The sequence below is a fragment of the Cydia fagiglandana genome, chromosome 10 (assembly GCF_963556715.1).
Source record: "Cydia fagiglandana chromosome 10, ilCydFagi1.1, whole genome shotgun sequence".
In the NCBI taxonomy this organism is placed as follows: domain Eukaryota; kingdom Metazoa; phylum Arthropoda; class Insecta; order Lepidoptera; family Tortricidae; genus Cydia; species Cydia fagiglandana.
The window spans coordinates 14,421,451-14,441,663 of record NC_085941.1 but is presented as its reverse complement, the minus strand read 5'-3'; the positions used below and the strand labels follow the sequence as shown (position 1 = coordinate 14,441,663).

The 20,213-nt window shown below is 39.8% G+C and overlaps 3 protein-coding genes and 1 long non-coding RNA gene across 4 annotated transcripts; 1 reads left to right on the top strand and 3 right to left on the bottom strand.

The window, feature by feature from the left end:
• Window positions 1-319: 319 nt before the first annotated feature.
• On the top strand, window positions 320-2,403 carry LOC134668339 (uncharacterized). Its single transcript, XM_063525820.1, has 3 exons — window positions 320-419; window positions 1,127-1,378; window positions 1,928-2,403. Exons 1-3 carry the CDS (start codon window positions 320-322, stop codon window positions 2,368-2,370), a joined length of 795 nt encoding a protein of 264 aa, XP_063381890.1. The 3' UTR covers window positions 2,371-2,403.
• A 5,025-nt stretch (window positions 2,404-7,428) lies between these two features.
• On the bottom strand, window positions 7,429-9,958 carry LOC134668240 (THAP domain-containing protein 1-like). The gene is made up of 4 exons (XM_063525735.1): window positions 9,798-9,958; window positions 9,518-9,692; window positions 9,118-9,282; window positions 7,429-8,107 (listed from the first exon to the last, which is right to left on the bottom strand). Exons 1-4 carry the CDS (start codon window positions 9,866-9,868, stop codon window positions 7,667-7,669), a joined length of 852 nt encoding a protein of 283 aa, XP_063381805.1. The 5' UTR covers window positions 9,869-9,958; the 3' UTR covers window positions 7,429-7,666.
• Window positions 9,959-12,235: 2,277 nt separating this feature from the next.
• On the bottom strand, window positions 12,236-17,522 carry LOC134667970 (uncharacterized). Its single transcript, XM_063525409.1, has 3 exons — window positions 17,151-17,522; window positions 13,549-13,668; window positions 12,236-12,442 (listed from the first exon to the last, which is right to left on the bottom strand). Exons 1-3 carry the CDS (start codon window positions 17,169-17,171, stop codon window positions 12,254-12,256), a joined length of 330 nt encoding a protein of 109 aa, XP_063381479.1. The 5' UTR covers window positions 17,172-17,522; the 3' UTR covers window positions 12,236-12,253.
• A 582-nt stretch (window positions 17,523-18,104) lies between these two features.
• LOC134667976 (uncharacterized) lies at window positions 18,105-18,425 on the bottom strand. Its single transcript, XR_010098704.1, has 2 exons — window positions 18,330-18,425; window positions 18,105-18,206 (listed from the first exon to the last, which is right to left on the bottom strand). It is a non-coding gene; the product is annotated as an uncharacterized LOC134667976 (long non-coding RNA).
• Window positions 18,426-20,213: the final 1,788 nt, after the last annotated feature.

The following is a 20,213-nucleotide window of genomic DNA, read 5'->3' as shown; positions in this document are numbered from 1 at the left end:
AGTTGCTTTCATAAAAACTAGTACGTACCTAAGCCGATTCTTGGGGTTACTTGCCAAGCCAACCCCAGGCTCCCATGTGCATGGCAAAAAGCTGAGATAGCGTGCGGAAGATGATCAACATCATACCCCTGCTATAATTATACATCTTAAGGCCCCTGTACATATTGGGCCAACGCAGGCCAGTCCAAGAGACGCAGCCATGCGGTAGAATGAGATAGCAATATCACTTGCTCCCTCTAACGCATAAATGCGTCCCCTAGACTGGCCTACGCTGGCCCAATATATACAGGGGTCTTAAAGATGAACCCTTTATCATTAGATGGATGACGTGCAGTGGCAGACCATCAACAGCGTCAGCGAGGCGGCCTTATTTATGTCGAGAGTGTCGAGCCCAGAGCGGGTCGAGCAGGTGACAAAAGGTGTGTACCTATTATATCATTGGTGCTCTAAAGACAGAACAATTCCGCGTATTCACTATAAACATTTTGTTTAGAAACACGGTTTCAGAAACAGAAATCCTCGTGTTTCTGAAACACAGAACAGTTCCGGCAAACACCATTGTTTATCGATAGTCTATTTGTATCTCAGACCGTCCTCACTACCTGAGCGGCTACCGCGAAAACCGAAACTCGCAAATTGCGGGGATCTTTCTCTTTTACTCCAATGAAGGCGTATATTAGAGTGACAGAGAAAAATCCTCGCAATTGACGATTTTCGGTATTGGCGGCAGCCCTACTGAGCTGAAACATGGTTTCTGTAAACAACTGCATAGTGTTTCAGAAACAGTGTACCTATCCCAAACATTGTTCATAGTGAATACACACCTACAATTTCCCTTTACACGTCTACCTGCTGTCTAGCTATGTAGGTATAATAAGGCTACTTGATAATGGTAACCAATTGCTCCGTTACCAACTAATCTATAACTTGGTGAGAGAGTTTAAATTCTTCAACCAGTTTATTGAAAAGGAGCCTTGAATCGGCTGATCAAATATTTCATTGATCGTCATTCCGAAGATGGTCACATACGTTTAGGTACATTATGACTTATGACTATTCTTTTGCTATAAATTATTTATAAACAAAAATGGCACAAGTACGTTTTAAGTGTATTTGCGTTTTCCAGATAAAAAGCGCACTCCGTCGGTTCGTGGTAGTCAAATTCGTATATCGGAAACACCCCACGTAAAACGGATCGCAGAGAAGTTCTCGAAGTTTAGAAAGAACAACGTTGAGGTCCGCAAGCTTGAGGAGAGGGTGGTTTGCCTGGAGTACGATATATTCGACTTGAACGCGGCTGACCCCGCGGTGCCGACGCAGAAAATGAGAGCATTTTTCTCCATAAAAATGAAAGATTTCGGAGGCAACAACAACAAAGGTATATTTACAGGGTTAACCAAAAAATAAAATAATAGGAATAATTGACCGTATAGTTCTGTAGAAAACGACCAACTTTTTATTTTTGTCAAAGTGACTTACACCCTAACTCAATAGCTTTGGTCGCTTTCTGCATTGATAAAAAAAATGAGTTGGTCGTTTTCTGCATAACTACGGTCAATTTTACGCTCTTCATCTCGGCACATTTAAGTAGGACAAGAAAATTCTGTTTGTACGTGAATTTTATTTCCTTAAAAATCCGCAGTGTGTTCACGTAGGTACCTTGCTCAGCTCAGTTAACGTAAAGGGGTGTTACACGGGCATCTTACTCGTACAGCCGACCTAGTCCCAGCCAGCAACCAGCGAAAGCTATAGGTAGCTACGGGTATTAAGCACAGAATAACTAATACTTAGTACGTATTAGGCACAAATTATTAGGTAATTTTTTGACGAGACGTGATAACTTAGCCAAGCGTATTAAAATAAAAATCAGGTTTTTACTCGAAACTACTTGAATTCCATGACCACTTCGCTTGATTATATTTTACAGAGAACATACCTTCCATCCCATCTAATGTTAAACGCAACTTCAACTTAGACGACGGAGACCTTCAGAAACTGAACGAGAAAGAGATAGAAATCATAGACAACGAGATACCTGAAAACAGGTCCATACTAGAGGACCTCAAGCGAGTGCTGAAACGGAAGAAGGCACTCGAAAACAAAAAGAGACGCGAAACATTGGACCCCATGTATCTGTACGAGATGGCGAAACGAGAGTTCCCACCTCTCAACTGCGACTATTCCAACACTAATCTTTTATCGAAAGCAGAGCTGCAGGAAATTAAAGATTTGATTTTGAAAAAATGCGAATCGAGCGTTTACGGGATTAATAGACGAACGGTGAAATGTAAGGGCGAAAAGAACACTGCGAAGTGTATGCTGTCGAACAGTTTGATAAACGAATTGATGCGTGAAATGAGGCTGAAGTAGGAAAAACAAGTGAAAGTTCATAGTTTTAGTTTTACCATCCAGTTGAATGTCTCAGTAAATAGTACCATAGGCAAAGAAATATCTAAAGTAAGATGGGGCTATTCGGCGCCATTATGTCTGCTGTAAGCTGTAAGTAGGTGGATAACTGGATGATTAAACGTTAGTACTAGAAAACCTAATTAGAATTAACATAAAAAGTAACATGTCGCGATTCAGCGCCATCTACTTCTTTAAGTAATAAAATGACAAGTCAGCAGCACAAGTAGCTCAGCGATTAAAGTATTCAAAATTATCTACACACGTTCTTATTCTTAAGAATACAGTTATGCGTCTAGATCATAATATTGGCCACTTTAGTTCAATCCCTACTGAAACTAGTCTCCATAAATAATAAAATCTATGTTAGTTCGTTGCCAATTGTGACCAGTGGCCTATTTTATAAAGCTACAAGTTACAATTTACAAGCGGAAGTCTCTTTCTGACCCTATGTGTTAGAAAGAGACTTCCGCTTGTAAATTGTAACTTGTAGCTTTATAAAATTAGGCCCAGGTTGTAAATATTTGTCAGAAGTTTTGTTACATCGTATTAATAAAAATTAATAAAAGAAAAAAGATTCTCGCCTTTTAATTACGAACCGCAGTCCAAAAAGAACCTAAAGCCCGATTTACATAATAAGTTGTTTGAGTTTTTTTTAGGGTTCCGTACCCAAAGGGTAAAACGGGACCCTATTACTAAGACTTCGCTGTCCGTCCGTCCGTCCGTCCGTCTGTCACCAGGCTGTATCTCACGAACCGTGATAGCTAGACAGTTGAAATTTTCACAGATGATGTATTTCTGTTGCCGCCATAACAACAAATACTAAAAACAGAATAAAATAAAGATTTAAATGGGGCTCCCATACAACAAACGTGATTTTTGATCAAAGTTAAGCAACGTCGGGAGTGGTCAGTACTTGGATGGGTGACCGTTTTTTTTTTTGTTTTTTTTTTTTTTTGCATTATGGTACGGAACCCTTCGTGCGCGAGTCCGACTCGCACTTGCCTGGTTTTTAATACTTACTTTTATCGCTAACCAATAGGTACTTAACAAACCCAAACACGTTCGTACAGTCAGCTGCAAAGAAAAGGTAACCAAGGTGAGCAAGCTGAGCTAGGTACCAGGATTTCTGACTGTAGGTACCTACCATAATATTGCATATTGTATTAACCCAACATACTCATGAGCAGCAAGTGTCATGAACTAAAGCGTCAATCTATGGAACTTGCTAATAACTATGTAAACTAACCGCCATATTGAGATTGTCTAAGAATGATGAATTTACTAGTGACTTTTGTTTTCATAGCAAGTTCCATAGAATGATACTACCTAATTATTGATAGGTACTAATCGTTCGGCAACTTTCCTGACAACCCTTCATGTTGAGATTGAGATACTTGCGCATGTGCCAGCGCAAGTGACCCTTGCGATCTGCGTAGGTACTGGAGTTAGAGTTAGACCAAGAAAAGTCTGCAGCGATTTTGATGGCCCACACAGTGCCACAGAATAAATAATAGTACTAGGTAGGTACAGAAGACTCACTCTCTAACAAAACGCGTCTGTGACGATCAGCACAGGGCCGCTGGTGGCGACAGCACCACGCGCGGCTTATGGCAAACCCCAAAATTGGGGTCGAACGGATGTACTTTTAGCTACCTGTAGCAAAGCGACGAAATCGCGGAGTGAGCCACGCCTGACATTATGTTCAAGCACACGCAAGTACAAACATCAATTCAACACTCCTGACTCAGATGTACAGTTAACAGTGTGGGCGATGCTATCTAACTGGGCCACGTAGCTCAAGTTTGTTCTTCTGCTTCTGACTGTACCTAACCTGCGTCTCTATATGCGCGGGTTAAAGCTTTTTACATTGGCGGCACGTGGCTCGGCTCGTGGCTCGTCATGTGTTCGCCTCGAGCTCGTAAGCTCGTCGAGCTAATGATTATAGGCGGTTTACATTATTATTATTATTTATTTATTTAATAAAATACAAGATATTCTTAAAGATAGGCATAGCCCCGCAAAACTCATCAGTGAGTTTGACTGCGGGGTCATCAGTCTCTAGTTATTAACTTAATTTGTATGTACTTAATGTTTAAATTATTACAATATATTATTATGGTAGTGTTTTTTTAACATAGTTTTAAATTTAGGCTTATTATCTTCACGTCTTATGGCTTCAGGCAAACTATTAAGTAAGTATGGAATTCTTTTCCTAAGGGTTCTATCCCCTATTCGCGGCTCGTGGCTCGGCTCGCGGCGCGCCTCGTGGATCGCCTCGAGCGCGTAAGCATGACGAGCTAATTATTACACTCTCGCCTCGTGTCTCGTAAGATCTAATCGATTTTAAATACTTACGGCACGGTATAAGGTTTGTAAAGAATGACAGCCGAACGCGAATGTAAACAGGAAGGGCGCGTCCCGCGCCAGCCCACCGCGTCCCTCTTTTATTCGTGTCCAAACAGCCACTCCACACGAGCCAGGCGAGCGCAAGCCGAGCCGCGAGACGAGCCCACCGCTTACACTCGCGTCTTGTGGCTCGCACGCGAATGTAAACGCGGGTTACATGCGTCATAAGCCTCCTCCACGCTCGTGCGCGAATCGCGGCGCGAAGCCGCGAACGTGAGTGTGGCGTCGATTTTCGCAGACAGCGAAATCGACTCCACACTCGCGTTCGCGGCTTCGCCCTCGATTCACGCGCATAGTCTGGAGGGGGTTATATGCAAGAACACAGAAGGTCTTGAAACTTATGAACCTTTTCTACGAAACTCAATTGACATCCAAAGAGAATACCTAGAACTTAATTCTTGTCCGCTTGACATGTAGGTATACTTATTTCAGAGATATAAACATAACCATTAAAAATTCGATTTTTCAGGCAAAATGGCTAAATAATAATATCTTTTAGCGTTAAAGTCGACATTGTCGTAAGCAAATATGGCACAAAATACTTCAATAAAGTAAGTTCAGTAAATCAATTTCAGCAGTTCTGAAGCTCCTTGTAATACCTCAAGCATGGCTTACATTTGAATCATTGACGAATCCTACACTTAAAGCCCGCTCCACACTCGTGCGCGAATCGCGGCGCGAAGCCGCGAACGCGTGTCTGGAGTCGATTTCGCATATCAGCGAACTAGACTCCACACTCGCGTTCGCGGCTTCGCCCGCGATTCACGCGCATAGTCTGGAGGGGGCTTCACAGGTAGGTACTTAACTAAATGGTTTTAAAAAATATGACCTGTGTAGGCTGTGTATAATGAATTAATGATCCAACTTGGCTTGCACAATTTACCTCTGCTTTTATAGGTACTGTCTTCATAAAAGCTTTGGACACCTTCAAGATCAAAGAACATTGTGGATTTAAAGGCTAACGAAACTGAAGCAACTAGAACCTTGCAAAACCCTTTGCCAGTATGAAAAACAATCAAGATGAGGATAATAAACCCTACTTTGGCATAAGTTCTTACTTACTTAGAGATATAATTCTCATAACTGTATTTTATGCCTGCATTCAAGAATATAATAATGAGCGGAGATGCTAGGATACTCCGGGAATCAACCAATAGTATTGGTTGTACCTAAACCAGCGTAGTGGAGAAGAAATATCAACCAATAGCATAGTCTAATAGAACATGGTCTTCTCTTCCCAGAGTGACACAAGCCTACGTCACAATTACATTGCCATCGCATATTATCTTATAGCGCTGCGCTGTCGCATGATGACGTAGTAGGCTTGTGTCAGTCACGTGACCACGAAAAGACGGGAAGAGAGTAGGTACAGTCGCCATCATATATATCGGAGCGGCCAAGGTGTTCACAATATCTGAATACGCACTCTAACGCCCTGAAAATAGACGCGTGCTCAGATATTTATGAGCACCTTGGCCGCTCCGATATATATGATGGCGACTGTACCAGGTGGAGTATATTATTATACCATGAACCAATAGTATTGGTTGTACCTAAACCAGCGTAGTGGAGAAAAAATATGGATAACAACCAATGCTATTGGCATTACTATTGGTTGATTCACGCACGTCTCCTCTTACCTCTCATCTCGGTAAGTATATATATCATAAGGCAGCCTCAGTGGCGGATTTACCTTAAGGCCCAGTAGGCCCGGGTCTATAGTTAGTTTTTTTTAGCATTAGAAATAAGGTAAACAATCTTGATGTGTCTTTTAATTGAAAAACACGTTTTAAAAATAAGTCACGGCAAATATATAACAATTATGAAGCTAATACGATCATTTATATTCTTCTGCTTTCATAAGTAATAGTTACTGATATTTAAAAAGCGTTTTTCAATTAAAAGACATATCAAGATCGCTTACCTACCTTCTTTCTAATACTAAAAAAAACCGGGCAAGTGCGAGTCAGACTCGCGCACGAGGGGTTCCGTACCATAAAGCAAAAAAAAAAACGGAAAAAAATGCAAAAAGAAAACGGTCACCCATCCAAGTACTGACCACGCCCGACGTTGCTTAACTTTGGTCAAAAATCACGTTTGCTGTATGGGAGCCCCACTTAAATCTTAATTTTATTCTGTTTTTAGTATTTGTTGTTATAGCGGCAACAGAAATACATCATCTGTGAAAATTTCAACTGTCTAGCTATCACGGTTCGTGAGATACAGCCTGGTGACAGACAGACGGACGGACGGACAGCGAAGTCTTAGTAATAGGGTCCCGTTTTACCCTTTGGGTACGGAACCCTAAAAAGAACTATAGGGCGGCAAAAAATTTGGGGCGGCATATAAAATTGTGACAAAAAATTCGCTGATAACAAGAAATATAAATTAAAATGTAGTCAATATGATGGGTGCTGCGAAAGGGGAGGCTATAGGGCCTGGGGCCTAGGGTGGCAAAGAATGCAAATCCGCCACTGTGCAGCCTACGTGCCAGATATTGGAGGTAAATCATCTGTCTATAAGACAAACAGCATTCAAAAAGTGTAAATAAAGTATTGAGATTGGAGATACAACATTGTTTTATTTGAAGTCAGACCAAGCTCACTCTGCACAGACTGCAGTGATAAAATGTAAGTGTCACCACACACGCACGCACGGTGCATGATGTTATCAATGTTATCATAATATTATAAGTGTGGAACAAAAATAATTTAAAATATAAAAAAGATTTTATCATGATGTACTACTGCACCACATCCCAAATGAAAATTACCAAATTAATTGAAGTGAAATGCATGGCAAGCACCTAAAAATATTGTTAAAGAATCTAAGGATTGTAACTTAGCTGATTTCAACTGAAACCATTGTAGGCCTTTAGATTAGGACTATGGACCACTTCGAAAAATGTACAGGCATCTTCATCTCCACTTGACACTTCGCTAATAGGACTTTCAACTCTACCATTTCTAGTTTTACTTCGATTACATTTTCTTTTATCCTTATGACTACTGTCAATTGTCTCTGAAAACCCAGAAATATTCTGCAGTTCACAGCATAACTTGTACTCCATGTCAGTGCCTTTAGTATGTTTCTTAACCATGTTTAAAACTGTTTGCATGTAGCTGATTTTTGCATCTCGCCTTCTGAGTCTCAACTCGAGGAGTTTCACTTTTGCTTGTAGTGATATTTCCTTACTTGTTTTCATTTTGGTTTGTACTCCCATGTTACTAGTTTGTTTTTGGATGAGCGAGTTTGAAGACTGGACTGAATTGCAACATGTGCATGGCACCACCTGTAATTAGACCACCAGAGACATTTTTACAACACAAGACAAGTTTTTTAAAACAAATTTATAAAATACTTTAGTGTATTTTAGTCTGTAAGGTATTTGTAAAATGGGCCTTGTTGCCTGAATTAAATTTCTAAATATAATTTTTAATTAATAATTTTTTTTGTGATAAGGTTCACATAGGAGTGGCATTTAATGGGTTACACTGTCATTATGAGGTTTTGTTATTATCTTACCAAGCTTCTGGCCATGTTTCATGATACCATAACATTGCATTGTCATCATAATTACAAACTTAATCACAACTCAATTCAGCATTGCAAACTGGTTTAAAAGATGTCTAATCAAACTAGCAAACATAATCAGTTAACCTTTTAATGGGCATCCTATCCTATTATGTCAGAAATTATGCAAAAATTGAATCAAAGCACTTTGACATTCCCTCTGCCTTGTAAATAAACAAGAATGCTATGGTAACAGTATATACAGTGTGTTTTCTGTAACAGGAGCAATAAATTAAACTGTCGGCTGTACTCCTCAAACTGACCAACATTTGGACGTAGTTTAGGGTAAAAGATCCAATCCACAAAAATCTGTTAGTAAAATTTGAACTTTCTGTCAAACGGAAAAGTCATTCATTTAAATGACAAATTTTAGAGGATGGATCTTTTACGCTAAACTACGTCCATTTGTTCAACAACTTTTAAAAATAACTCATGGTTTGATTTTTATTGCACTTTAAAGTTTATTCTAAGACGCGATGTATTACAAATTTTGTTATGTTAAAAGCGTGACATGTAACGTCAAACACACTGATGTCAGCGTACATTGAAGGCAATATATTTTATTTTGTATGAAAAAGAGGAAGTCTAAAGGATTCATAATTTTTAAAAGTTGCTGAACAAATGTTGGTCAGTTTGAGGAGTACAGCTTTTAGTTTAATTTATTGCTCCTGTTAAAGGAAGCAACCTGTATATCTACTTATCTATTATTTCTGTTGTCAGGATACCTACCATTTGGAAGGTCTGAGGTATATTGGGATTGTGATCATATTCATCAGAATCTGACTGAGTTGTTTTCTCCGCATCTACAGTGGTAGACACTCCCTTGCTTCTTGCAAGAGCCTTCTTCAACAAGGACAACTTTTCATCGTCATCATCGTCATCTGTTGAACTGTCCTGAAATTATTTTTAATATGGTTAAAAACCCACATATTATTGGTGTTATTGATAAATGCGAAACAAGCCTCAATTAGGTACTTATTCATTTTTTATCAGTCTACCTGATGCAGCAGTGAAGGTGTCAAATACTAAATTTGATAGATTTATTCTGCAGGCTCTTAGCCTCTTATTACTGAATACCTACTGAAATAATATACAAACTGTTTTGATATAATGTGGAGGAATATAATACCTTTTCAACTATATTTATAGATGGTACAGCACCCGGCTTGAGGACACGGCTCCCTCTGCCTTCAACAAAATCCTTCTCCTTGAAATGCAGGCTGCATATCTTGGCATGTACTGATTTCGATTTTATTTTTACGACTCTTTCCCATAACGGCAAATATTTCTTATTTCTTGTAACACTGCAAACAGTATTATTTACGTCAATATCATGTTTCAATATTTTTTTATGATTAATCAAGATATAAATCATAGAAAAACAAATAGGTAATTCAGAGTAGGATTACCGATGAAACGTTACACTGGTATTAAAAGGATTGTGTTCTGATTTACATCCAATCACAGCACACTTGCTCATTATGGCTACAATTTAAATAATAACAAACGTAAATGATTTTTAAAATTTAATGCAAACTTTAATAAGTTTAATAACAAACTTAATGGCTTTTTATAGCATTAGCAAACCAAATCGATTGTCACATTGACATTGACATTTTGCCGATTTTGCGTTTGGATACTCATAATGGTGCGTAATCACAAACTCGAAATTAAACGCTGTACAGACGGACGAACCTGACCGCGATCTTAGTCCTGTCTTGGTCCTGTCCGAGCTTTCCGAGACCTATCTGATCTAGCGGATGGCGCTGGAGCTAATATACGGCGTTGCATGAACAAGAGATTTCCTTTGGCAGGATTGGTCCTTAGGACCCAGGGATGGATTCAAGAAGTGGAGCCACCGAGATTTTTGATGTAAATTTTTAGGGGGGGGGGGGGGGATGAGTCGAGATTGAGGTGGTACGGCCATGTAATGAGACGCCCAAAAGAGCACATGACGAGAACAGTGCTTGACATTGAAACCGGACCGAGAGGACGAGGCAGGCCCCGAGACACGTGGACATCTAATAGTCGTAACAGACTATCGCACCGCACCAAGGTCATTGTGCGACGCACCGATAAGTAAGAGCAAGAAAGAGATATCGCTTTCTCGCTCTTACTTATGGGTGTGTCGCACAATGACCTTGGTGCGGTGCGATAGTGTGTTACCACTATAAAATAAACCAAGATCTAAAGCCCCCTCCAGACTATGCGCACGAGTGTGGAGGAGGCTTTTAGTCAGCCCAATTAGATCCACAGACGACCCAGGATAGAATGGCCTGGCGAAGATTGATTAGGAGAGCCGACCCCAACTGAAATGGGACAAGGCGAGGACAAAGAAGAGGGCTCTCAACTTGATCTTGATATCTGTATCATTTAAGCTACTAGGTCAAGTTTGGTATTGTTTCCGTATAAATCGGGGGTGCCGAATTCATTTCTGATATCATAATGACACCATTCCGAAGTAAAAACACATAAAATATGAAAATATACTTTTTTTTAAATTCTTCTTCACGCTTAAACTGCTGAACCAATTTAGTTAAAATTTGGTACAGAGATAGTTTGAGTCCCAGGGAATAACATAGCATACTTTTAATTTCAATAATCATCCCTTAAGGGTATGAAAAGGGAGGAGGAAATTTGTATGGGGATTCAATAACCGCTGAACCGATTTAGATAAAATTTGGTATAGAGATCGTTTGAGTTCGAGGGAAGGACATAGGATAGTTTTTATTCCAAAAAAAAAACCTTAAAAAAGAAAGGTAAGGTGTAGGATTGTATGGGAAATCAATAAACGCTGTGTCTATCATATGTCTACATCTTTGATTTAGTTGAAAATGATACTAAACTTGACTTAGAACCTAAAATGGGCCAGCGCCGGCCACTCCAAGGAACGCATTTATGCGTTAGAGGGAGCAAGTGATATTGCTATCTCATTCTACCACCTGGTTGCGTCCCTTGGAGTGGCCGACGCTGGCCCATTGTGTACAGGGGCCTTTACAGGTACAGCTTTTAATTCACGTCGTGATTCGTTATCTGAAGACTTAGAGCAGTGGTGGGCAAAGTACGGCCCGCGGGCCATCTCCGGCCCGCGAATGGATTTTATCCGGCCCGCCGCCGGTCCTATGAAATAATTAGTATATGGGCTATATGGCAAGTTTTTCGGCAGAGGGGTAAGCTCTTAAAGGCGACTCCACTTGTTAAATGCTCTAAGCGCTGATTTGGATGACGCGCGAACTCTCATGCGATTTTAGTTACATTGCAGACTGTTGGTTACGTCCAATTCAACTGACCGATCAAAACCCGTATTTTAATGACACTCGCATGCGAGTTCTCGCAACGTCTAAATGAGCCTTAAGTCTGGGCGTGAGGGCCTTCTTTATCTGCTTTTTTATAGCCCCCTCCAGACTATGCGCGTGAATCGCGGGCGAAGCCGCGAACGCGAGTGTGGAGTCGATTTTCGCAGACAGCGAAATTCACGCGCATAGTCTGGAGGGGGCTTATCACTCTTCAGTCTTCGTGCGATAGAGAGGATAACGAAATCTCTATTTTCGTTTTTCGCGGGGGCCCTCTGATTACGTTATTTTCATCTCTTCATAATTTTTCATTCTAGAAAAATCTTAATGAGTATCTACCTAGCACGATACAGGATTTTCACTACACCGAGACTGGTAAATATTGGTAAACCTCCACACAACACAGCATTGCAACGCAGCATCAGGCGCGGTAAATTAGCTCAAAATGCATAAAATATTGTTACAGTTCAAGAATTACTTTATTTTTCACAATTTTCATATTATATTTATTATTACTCTCTGACAAATAATAAGACAAGTTTTAAACAAGTGTGATAGTTCGCAATTAACTTTTAAACGCATATATATTTATTATCACGCGGGTGATATCTGATAGTGGTGCAAGGGAGGCACTTTAAGTCTGTCTTGGTGATGGTGCGGATGGTGATCAGGAGTCGCTGGACCGGAGGGAGGCAGCTGATTACTGTCATGCAGCGTCTTGGATTGACTATCGTCTCAATAGATTTGCCGTCTACCAGTATCTAAAAAGAAGTTAATTTGAATTAATGATATTTTTATCTTCGACTCGCACAGGATGTTTTTTTCAATCCTTAAGCGCCCTCCAGACTATGCGCGTGAATCGCGGGCGAAGCCGCGAACGCGAGTGTGGAGTCTAGTTCGCTGATATGCGAAATCGACTCCAGACTCGCGTTCGCGGCTTCGCGCCGCGATTCGCGCACGAGTGTGGAGCGGGCTTTAGCCATTTTTGCGAGGTGAATATTATATATTATACTTAAGTCATACTGAGTAACTTTTATTATGGGGCTTGCTGTTTTTTCTCTTACCATGCAGGATGTAATAGCAAACATCTAATTCTATACAGCCCAATGTACTGGTACGTATATGTTTTATTTCACATTGGAAAATTGAATAATAATAATTATATGCAACCCTTTGGTAAGTGGTATTTATGCAACTTAGTTTTACGCTACGTCTTACGTAGGCGAACAACGCGCGAACGCGGCGCGGCGCGGCGCGGCGAAATCAATCCTTTGATGCCCATAGAAGTGTCCTACGTAAGCGATCTCGTTGCGAACGCGGTGCGGCGCGATTTGCACGCGAATGTCAGGCGGCGCGGCGCGGCGCGGCGCGGCGGCGGCCGCTTTCGCCGCGCCGCGCCGCGCCGCGTTCGCGCGTTGTTCGCCTACGTAAGACGTAGCGTTATTTATATTTTTGAGATCCAATTAAGGCAAGCTCCGTGGCGCCGATCCGAGCCACGGTCCCTGTGGCCTATTTTATAAAGCTACAAGTTACAAAATTTACAAGCGGAAGTCTCTTTCTAACCCTATGTGTTAGAACGAGACTTCCGCTTGTAAATTGTAACTTGTAGCTTTATGAAATAGGCCACTGGTGGTCGGTAGTGGGGATTAAAACTGGAAACGGAAGCTGGTGGTGGGAGTATGACGGTAGGTGTCAGCCAATTGTGTACCGCTACGTCGTCTGTCAACAGTATCGCTGTCCACCAACCCCTAAATCACGAAGCCGGCGTTTTGCTGCCTTATCCCAAAGTTTAGGAAGAATACATATTTATTTAGTTTACCAGTTATAGTTTATTAACTTTGATACACTAGTCAGCTATGAAACTTACTTCGTATCCCATAACTCCCTCGATTGCTTTGGGCAGCTTCCACTTGAGACTAACTGTATGATGTGACACTCTTCTCGCACACGGTTCTTGGACTCTGAGCTTGTCCAACTTTTCCATATCCTGTCAAATAAATTATAGAAGCAATTACGGATTTAAGTAAAAGATGGGAAGATCCTGTGATAATATAAAAGTCTGTACAGAATTAGCTTGGTCCTAATGTATATTTTAGATGCAGATATCGTTGAAGTCTATAGTTCGGCTCAGGCCTGTCTCAATCGTATTGTCTTGACGGCTTGACTCTACTACTAGCACCCAAAAGAAAGAGATGAGTATAATTTTCCTGATTCTTTTCTTACTGGCTGGCTGGTGTTTGCCAAACTATAGGTAATATGTAGTTCTTATCTTACCGACTCTATTATTGAGGCGGCCTTTGAGACGTGCGATGTTGGAATGAATATTTTACTTTGAAAAACGAAAGCATAATGAACTCAAGAGCAATAGGTATAACCCCCCTTTTCACCCCCTCAAAGGGTGAAACTAGCCTTTGTCCTTCCCCGGGACTCAAACTATCTCTATACCAAATTTCAATTAAATCGTGCACCAGCGCCGGTGCTACACCGCGCGGGCGGGACAGTTCCTATTGACAAAGTTTGTTGTGCAATTGTTGTTAAGTCCCCATACAAAATTCCACCCCTTTAAGGCATGATATCTGAGATAAAACTATCCTATGTCATGATCTAATATAAATAAGACGGGTCTTTCATGGGTCAGTTACCTTACGTTAAGGCCTTGAAAAACTCTTCATTACCAATACATTATGGTTGTTTCAAAATGATTTCTCATTTTGCCTATCATCTTCCTAGCTTTGTCACGGTTTTTTTTTAAACAGCTCATCATGGAAGCCCGGGGTGCGCAAGCAATCCTACATCTACAGTCAATTGATTACTAACGTAGGCGTACTACGTAGGCGAACAACGCGCGAACGTGAAGCGAAGCGATGCGGCGCGGGGTGAATCAATCCTTTGATACCTATAGAAGTGTCCCCCTGGTGATCCCGTTGCGAACGCGAACGCCTTGGGCCCACCGCGCCGCGCCGCGCCGCATCGCGTTCGCGAGTTGTTCGCTTACGTAAAGCCCGCTCCACACTCGTGCGCGAATCGCGGCGCGAAGCCGCGAACGCGAGTCTGGAGTCGATTTCGCATATCAGGGAACTAGACTCCACACTCGCGTTCGCGGCTTCGCCCGCGATTCACGCGCATAGTCTGGGGGCCGATTTTTGAAATTCGACTACTCGATTTCGTGTATTTCGTTCAATAATATCTCCACTACTAGGCATTTAAATTCTACTAATAGAATTGAAAACGAGTGGTCAATACCACTCGATTCCCAATTTCTATCGCTAGTATTTCAAAAATTAGCATTTCGCCGTTTTCCACCGATTTCCGAATGACGAAATCGAACGATCGAATTTCAAAAATCGGCCCCCTGGAGGGCGCTTAAGACGCAGCGTAATACCGTCGGGTGACAAGCAAAAGTCACTAACTAACACCATTGAAATTATTGGACAATAAACCGTGTTACAAGTGTAATAAAGTGCATTGTTACTTTAATTTTTTAATACTACTTAGTGACATTTGCTTGTCACCCGACGATACATTAGTGATCATGACAATATAATTTTGCAACAAATACCTGAAACTGTAAGGATGAACCATCTTTTGACGGTAATTTCGATTCGTTTACTTCTGCTGTTTTTGCAGTACTGTGGGCTATGGTATGATGAATCGGGGTAATGCAGCTAATAATATAATCATCCACCTGCAAAAGCAATGTAAATGATTGTACCTAATTAGGTACCTATAAGTAGGTAATCTGAAAACAAATTTTGAGTTGTTTGCTCATTTGGATTTGATTTGGTTTCACTTTGTTTAATATTTTCCTTGCGTTGGTGTGTTGAAAAATTTTGTTATACTCAGTGGCAAAATTTGCCTTGAAATCCTCCCAACGCTCATGGACCATGGTTCACTTCCACTTTTCGAGCCACTCGCAACGCTCATGGTTTAATTTTGAAATATCACGTTTGCTCGGGAATCAAGCACAAGCGATTGAACAACAACTAACATTTTTACCCTTTACAGATTGAATGATAAAGTTTTAATTTAAGGAAATAAGTAGGTAGTGGCCTAGTGGTTCCGAAACATAACAACGTGTTATGTGTCCTTCCCCTTTTACCATGGCTTCAAGAAATTATAAAAAAATTTAATTTAAATCTAATAAAAAATATGCTTTGAAAGATTGAGCCACTTTTAAGTTTTTGCACTAAGTTAGCAACAATAGTGCTGCATGTTTCATATTATTCTTCTATATTCTTTCTGATGCTAAAATATCGACTTAGGTAAGTACTCTCAGTCACGACTCGCTCAACTCCGTTCGGAGAGTACAGGGTTAGTAAACATATCAATGATCCAGAATTGATACGTATACCTACCTTACATATTCAATTCAAATGGAGCCCATGTCTTGAAAGAACCTTAATGAGCATATAATAGATTACTTTTTTTAATGATAAATCACCCTCCTTACCTTATTATTATTTGTTAGGTCCACAATTGACGTTTGTTTTGGTTGGTCCGTTAGAGTATTTCTCGTAATATCATTTATAATATCAACCATCACTTTCTGCGCCTGTTCCTTTATTTTATTTTGAGATATTTTCTTTATCTTCTGTTTAGTACTATGATTAGATATATTATCAAGGTCGGGTGCAGTAATATCAATTTTTAAGGTATATTCATAATTTTTCACTTTATTTTCTACGCACTGATGATTGCTACCCGTTTCGGTACTTTTTTCTTCTGTCTTATATTCAGTATTAGTTTCAACGTTTGCTACTGTACAATAATCGTTATTTTTATAGAGCTGTTCATTCAGTACTTTATTATTGTGTTCTTTCATTTCAATTTCGTGCTCGTAAAGATTATTTAAGATTTCTTTTATAGAGCAATGGCAAGTTCCTGCGTGGCCGGTAGCGTCTTTTGTACATTTCATATAATTTTCTGGATTTCTTACGTCACCAACTTTACTAATTGTAATTTTTGGACCACATCTAGGAAGCTCGAAGTCATATTTACGTTCCACTGTTAATTAGAAACGTCATTCATTTATACAGTATTTTGTGAAATAGGTACATAAGTAATAAGATTTCTTAAAATCCAAGGGCCGAAGTTACAAAACGAAACGAAGTTGAGTATTTCTGGTATCGCGATTGAATAAAAGTGTAAATCTAAATTTGGTTAAATTATGAGGTTAAAAATACTACATAGTAGTGGGAAAACGATTTTTAAGATATACCTATTACCTACGCTCCACTTGATTTCAAGGAATTGTATGTATACGTAGGTATAAGTAAATTTTAAATTCAAAGGTTTTGGTACCTACAGTACGAGTAGGTATGTATTAGTACTTATAGCCTATAGGTAGGTACGTTTTGAATTTATTTATATCGTAAAATCCTGCCTGACATCGTTTTCTCTGGACTAGTTTCGATTATATGTATATGATAGACACTCAAATTAATTATTATGAACACAAAATCAACTTACTTGACTTTCGCTTCCACTCATTTTCAAGCTTTTTTTTTACAAGACTAATAGTTTCCTGAGATCCTGCAAATGATGCTTTTCCTTGATAAGGACATGTCAAACACTCACAAAACGTACACTTGCATACTCGAGCGTTTGTAAAATCCACTGTCTTTGGTATCAGTTGATGGTTTTGTACTATGGCGGTATAAACGTTATGATGTTTCTCGGTTGGGTTTCCAACCATATCACCACCGGATGCGCATCTAAGACTGCAAGAGTTGCTTAAGCAACTTTTGTGTAGACTATTGATCATTTTGATTCCCGGGAAACTGAGGCAATGCTGTAAGCAGGTAGCACACGAGCAAGCGGAATACTGGCAGCTGTCTGATTGGCCAACGTCTCCAGCATGACAATTAGAATAGTTGCATGGTGATACTTTCTTGCATTTTAGATTATTTAATGATAAATCATCGTGTGATTCATTTTCCCATAGTACGCGATGTTCAATGCTGTTACTATCGTATTTTTTGGCAAACTTAGTGCACTCCTCGCAATCACAGGGTTTACAAGTGCAGGGATCAACCAAAGTAGGCACTGGACGCCTCGACAAATATTTACATATTGTACACACCCATGCGTTCCAGATTGCTGATATCAATTTAAAAATATTATATTTACAAAACTCTTCTGACTCTGATGATAAATTCATTATTTTCGAGCCTAAGCTATCACCACAGGAAACTTTATTGCAGCTATACAGGGATCTAATGGTGAATTTACTTTGACCATTCATTGCGATTTAGGTGCCCAATAGGTTGAATCTCTTGATATACTTTTCCACAGCATAAAATGCGAGAAGTTTGGATCATGAATATCATGATCCAAGATTAAAGAATATCTAGGACAGACATCAGACCCCGCTTTCACATGTAAAAAGCGGGGTCGCACTTTGTTCTTAAATCGTTTAGTTATTTATTATAAACATTAGTATGCCTTAACTTAGTGTTATAGGTTTAATTTTGTTGTCTGGGGAGTCCGCATAACTCACTTATAATAACTTAGGTGACCAAATTTCTGTAAATGAAAAGGAAATAGGTAATAGTCAAAGATACCTAAGACATATTCGATTTAAGTAGGTATAGGTAGTGATTTGTGGAATGTAGGCACCTAAATTAAGAACACGTTATAACTAAGTACCTTTTTGTCACACGGGATTGTCCAGGTTTACGGGAAAGTCCTTATCTTAGGAGGAATTCGAGATGAGTTCCTCATAAGATTTATTTATTCTTACTTTGTCCCTTTTAGTATTGAGTGATCTATAATTTCCCCAACATATTATTTAGTTTCTAAAAGGATGTTCTTGTATTTTTATGTTTTATTCAAAAATTGTCAGTTTGCTTGTCAGAGCGTCAATAACGGACAGAACGTAGTGATGTAGATAGACTTTTTACAACACAGGTGTCAAAGGTTTAATTGCCATATAAAATTTAAAATGTTAGTTCCCGTTTTTGCCACGACTCTTCTCTTTCCGCACAGACTAGACTCTACACATGTAGAGTTAGACCAAAAAATGGTCTGCAGCGATTTTGATAGCCCACGTAGGGCAAGTGTTATTTTAAACGCAAACTTCTACGAAATTGTGACGTATAAATAACACGTGCACTGCGTGGGCTATCTCGCTGCAGACTTTTCTTGATGGTACCGTACAGAAAGGACACTTCCTACAAAACCGAAGTTTGACAGCGATTCAGGGTCGAATCATACTATCCCTTTCTAATGTATGGCACTGTCCGTTTCGGCTATTTAGGGTTGTCAAAATTCAAGTGATTATAATTATCCTTATATATGGTCGTGCACGCAAAAGGACGTCAAGTGGTGCCAATCCAAATGCTCGGAGCAGTGCTGAGCCGAACGGAGCCGATTTTAGCAGAAGTCAGGAGTGTCTCCCCTTCGGTTCTGTAGGGAGTGTCCTTTCTGTACGGTACTACTATTAAAGTTGGTCAAGCAAATCTTGTCAGTAGAAAAAGGCGGCAAATATAAAAAATGTAGGCGCTATGGGTTATCGTCCCACAGAAATTGAATTTCGCGCCTTTTTAACCGACTTCCAAATCTCAAAGAAGGAGGTTATCAATTCGCTTGTATGTTGTTTTTTTTTGTTTGTTACTCCATATCTCCGTCATTACTGGACCGATTTGAATAATTCTTTTTTTGATTGTATGTATATGCATACAGATTGGTCCCGTTTTTGTCAAAACCTAGTTCTGATGATGGGATCCACGAGGAATCGAGGGAACTCCTCAAATCTTAAAGGCATATATATAGTGATTTTTGAGTTTTTATCAACAAATCAAGCATATACACCCATAAAAGTGACATTTGATGAAGTGGAACTGCTGATGATGGTCAGAACGGAACTGTTCAACGACCCATAGTTGACGGTTGGCGATTTGTCCTCTTCGTTATGTTTGTTAAGCAACTTAAGTTTTTAAGCCACATTTTTGTCAAGCTCGAGTTCTGATGATGGGATCCATGAGGAATCGAGGGAACTCCTCAAATCTTAAAGGCATACCTATAGAGATTTTTGTATTTACATCAGAAAATCAAGCATTTTCATTCAAAACTGTAGCATTTGATGAAGTGGAACTGCTGATGATGATCAGAACAGAACTCTTCAACGACGCATAGTTTACGTTTGGCGATTTTTCCTTTTCGTTATGTTTGTTAAGCAAGTTAAGTTTTTAAGCACCATTTTTGTCAAGCTCGAGTGCTTATGATGGGATCCATAAGGAATCGAGGGAATTCCTCAAATATTAAAGGCATACGTATAGTATGCCTTTAAGATTTGATTTTTTTGTATTTTTAATATTTTCATCATAAAATCAAGCACTTACATTAAAAACTGTCGCATTTGATGATGTCCAGAACAGAACTCTTCAAAGACGCATATATACTTGTACACGTTTGGTGATTTCGAATTTCGATTTTGACTTGGACTGGGACCCGGACTCGTACCCAGTACCGGACCCTATAGAAGTCGGTTTTTTTTTCTTAAAAATTATCTACTGTCAAGATTTGCTTGAC

What these genes read in the sequence shown, in the direction of transcription:
- LOC134668339 (XM_063525820.1), top strand. Translation starts at nt 320, where the DNA reads ATGGATGACGTGCAGTGGCAGACCATCAACAGCGTCAGCGAGGCGGCC. An exon ending in GGTCGAGCAGGTGACAAAAG is followed by an intron (nt 420 to 1,126) that starts GTGTGTACCTAT and finishes TGCGTTTTCCAG; the next exon opens with ATAAAAAGCGCACTCCGTCG. An exon ending in CGGAGGCAACAACAACAAAG is followed by an intron (nt 1,379 to 1,927) that starts GTATATTTACAG and finishes TATATTTTACAG; the next exon opens with AGAACATACCTTCCATCCCA.
- LOC134668240 (XM_063525735.1), bottom strand. Translation starts at nt 9,868, where the DNA reads ATGAGCAAGTGTGCTGTGATTGGATGTAAATCAGAACACAATCCTTTT. An exon ending in CTATAAATATAGTTGAAAAG is followed by an intron (nt 9,283 to 9,517) that starts GTATTATATTCC and finishes AAATAATTTCAG; the next exon opens with GACAGTTCAACAGATGACGA. An exon ending in TACCTCAGACCTTCCAAATG is followed by an intron (nt 8,108 to 9,117) that starts GTAGGTATCCTG and finishes GTCTAATTACAG; the next exon opens with GTGGTGCCATGCACATGTTG.
- LOC134667970 (XM_063525409.1), bottom strand. Translation starts at nt 17,171, where the DNA reads ATGAGTGGAAGCGAAAGTCAA. An exon ending in TGAGTGGAAGCGAAAGTCAA is followed by an intron (nt 13,669 to 17,150) that starts GTAAGTTGATTT and finishes TTTATTTGACAG; the next exon opens with GATATGGAAAAGTTGGACAA. An exon ending in AGGGAGTTATGGGATACGAA is followed by an intron (nt 12,443 to 13,548) that starts GTAAGTTTCATA and finishes ACTTCTTTTTAG; the next exon opens with ATACTGGTAGACGGCAAATC.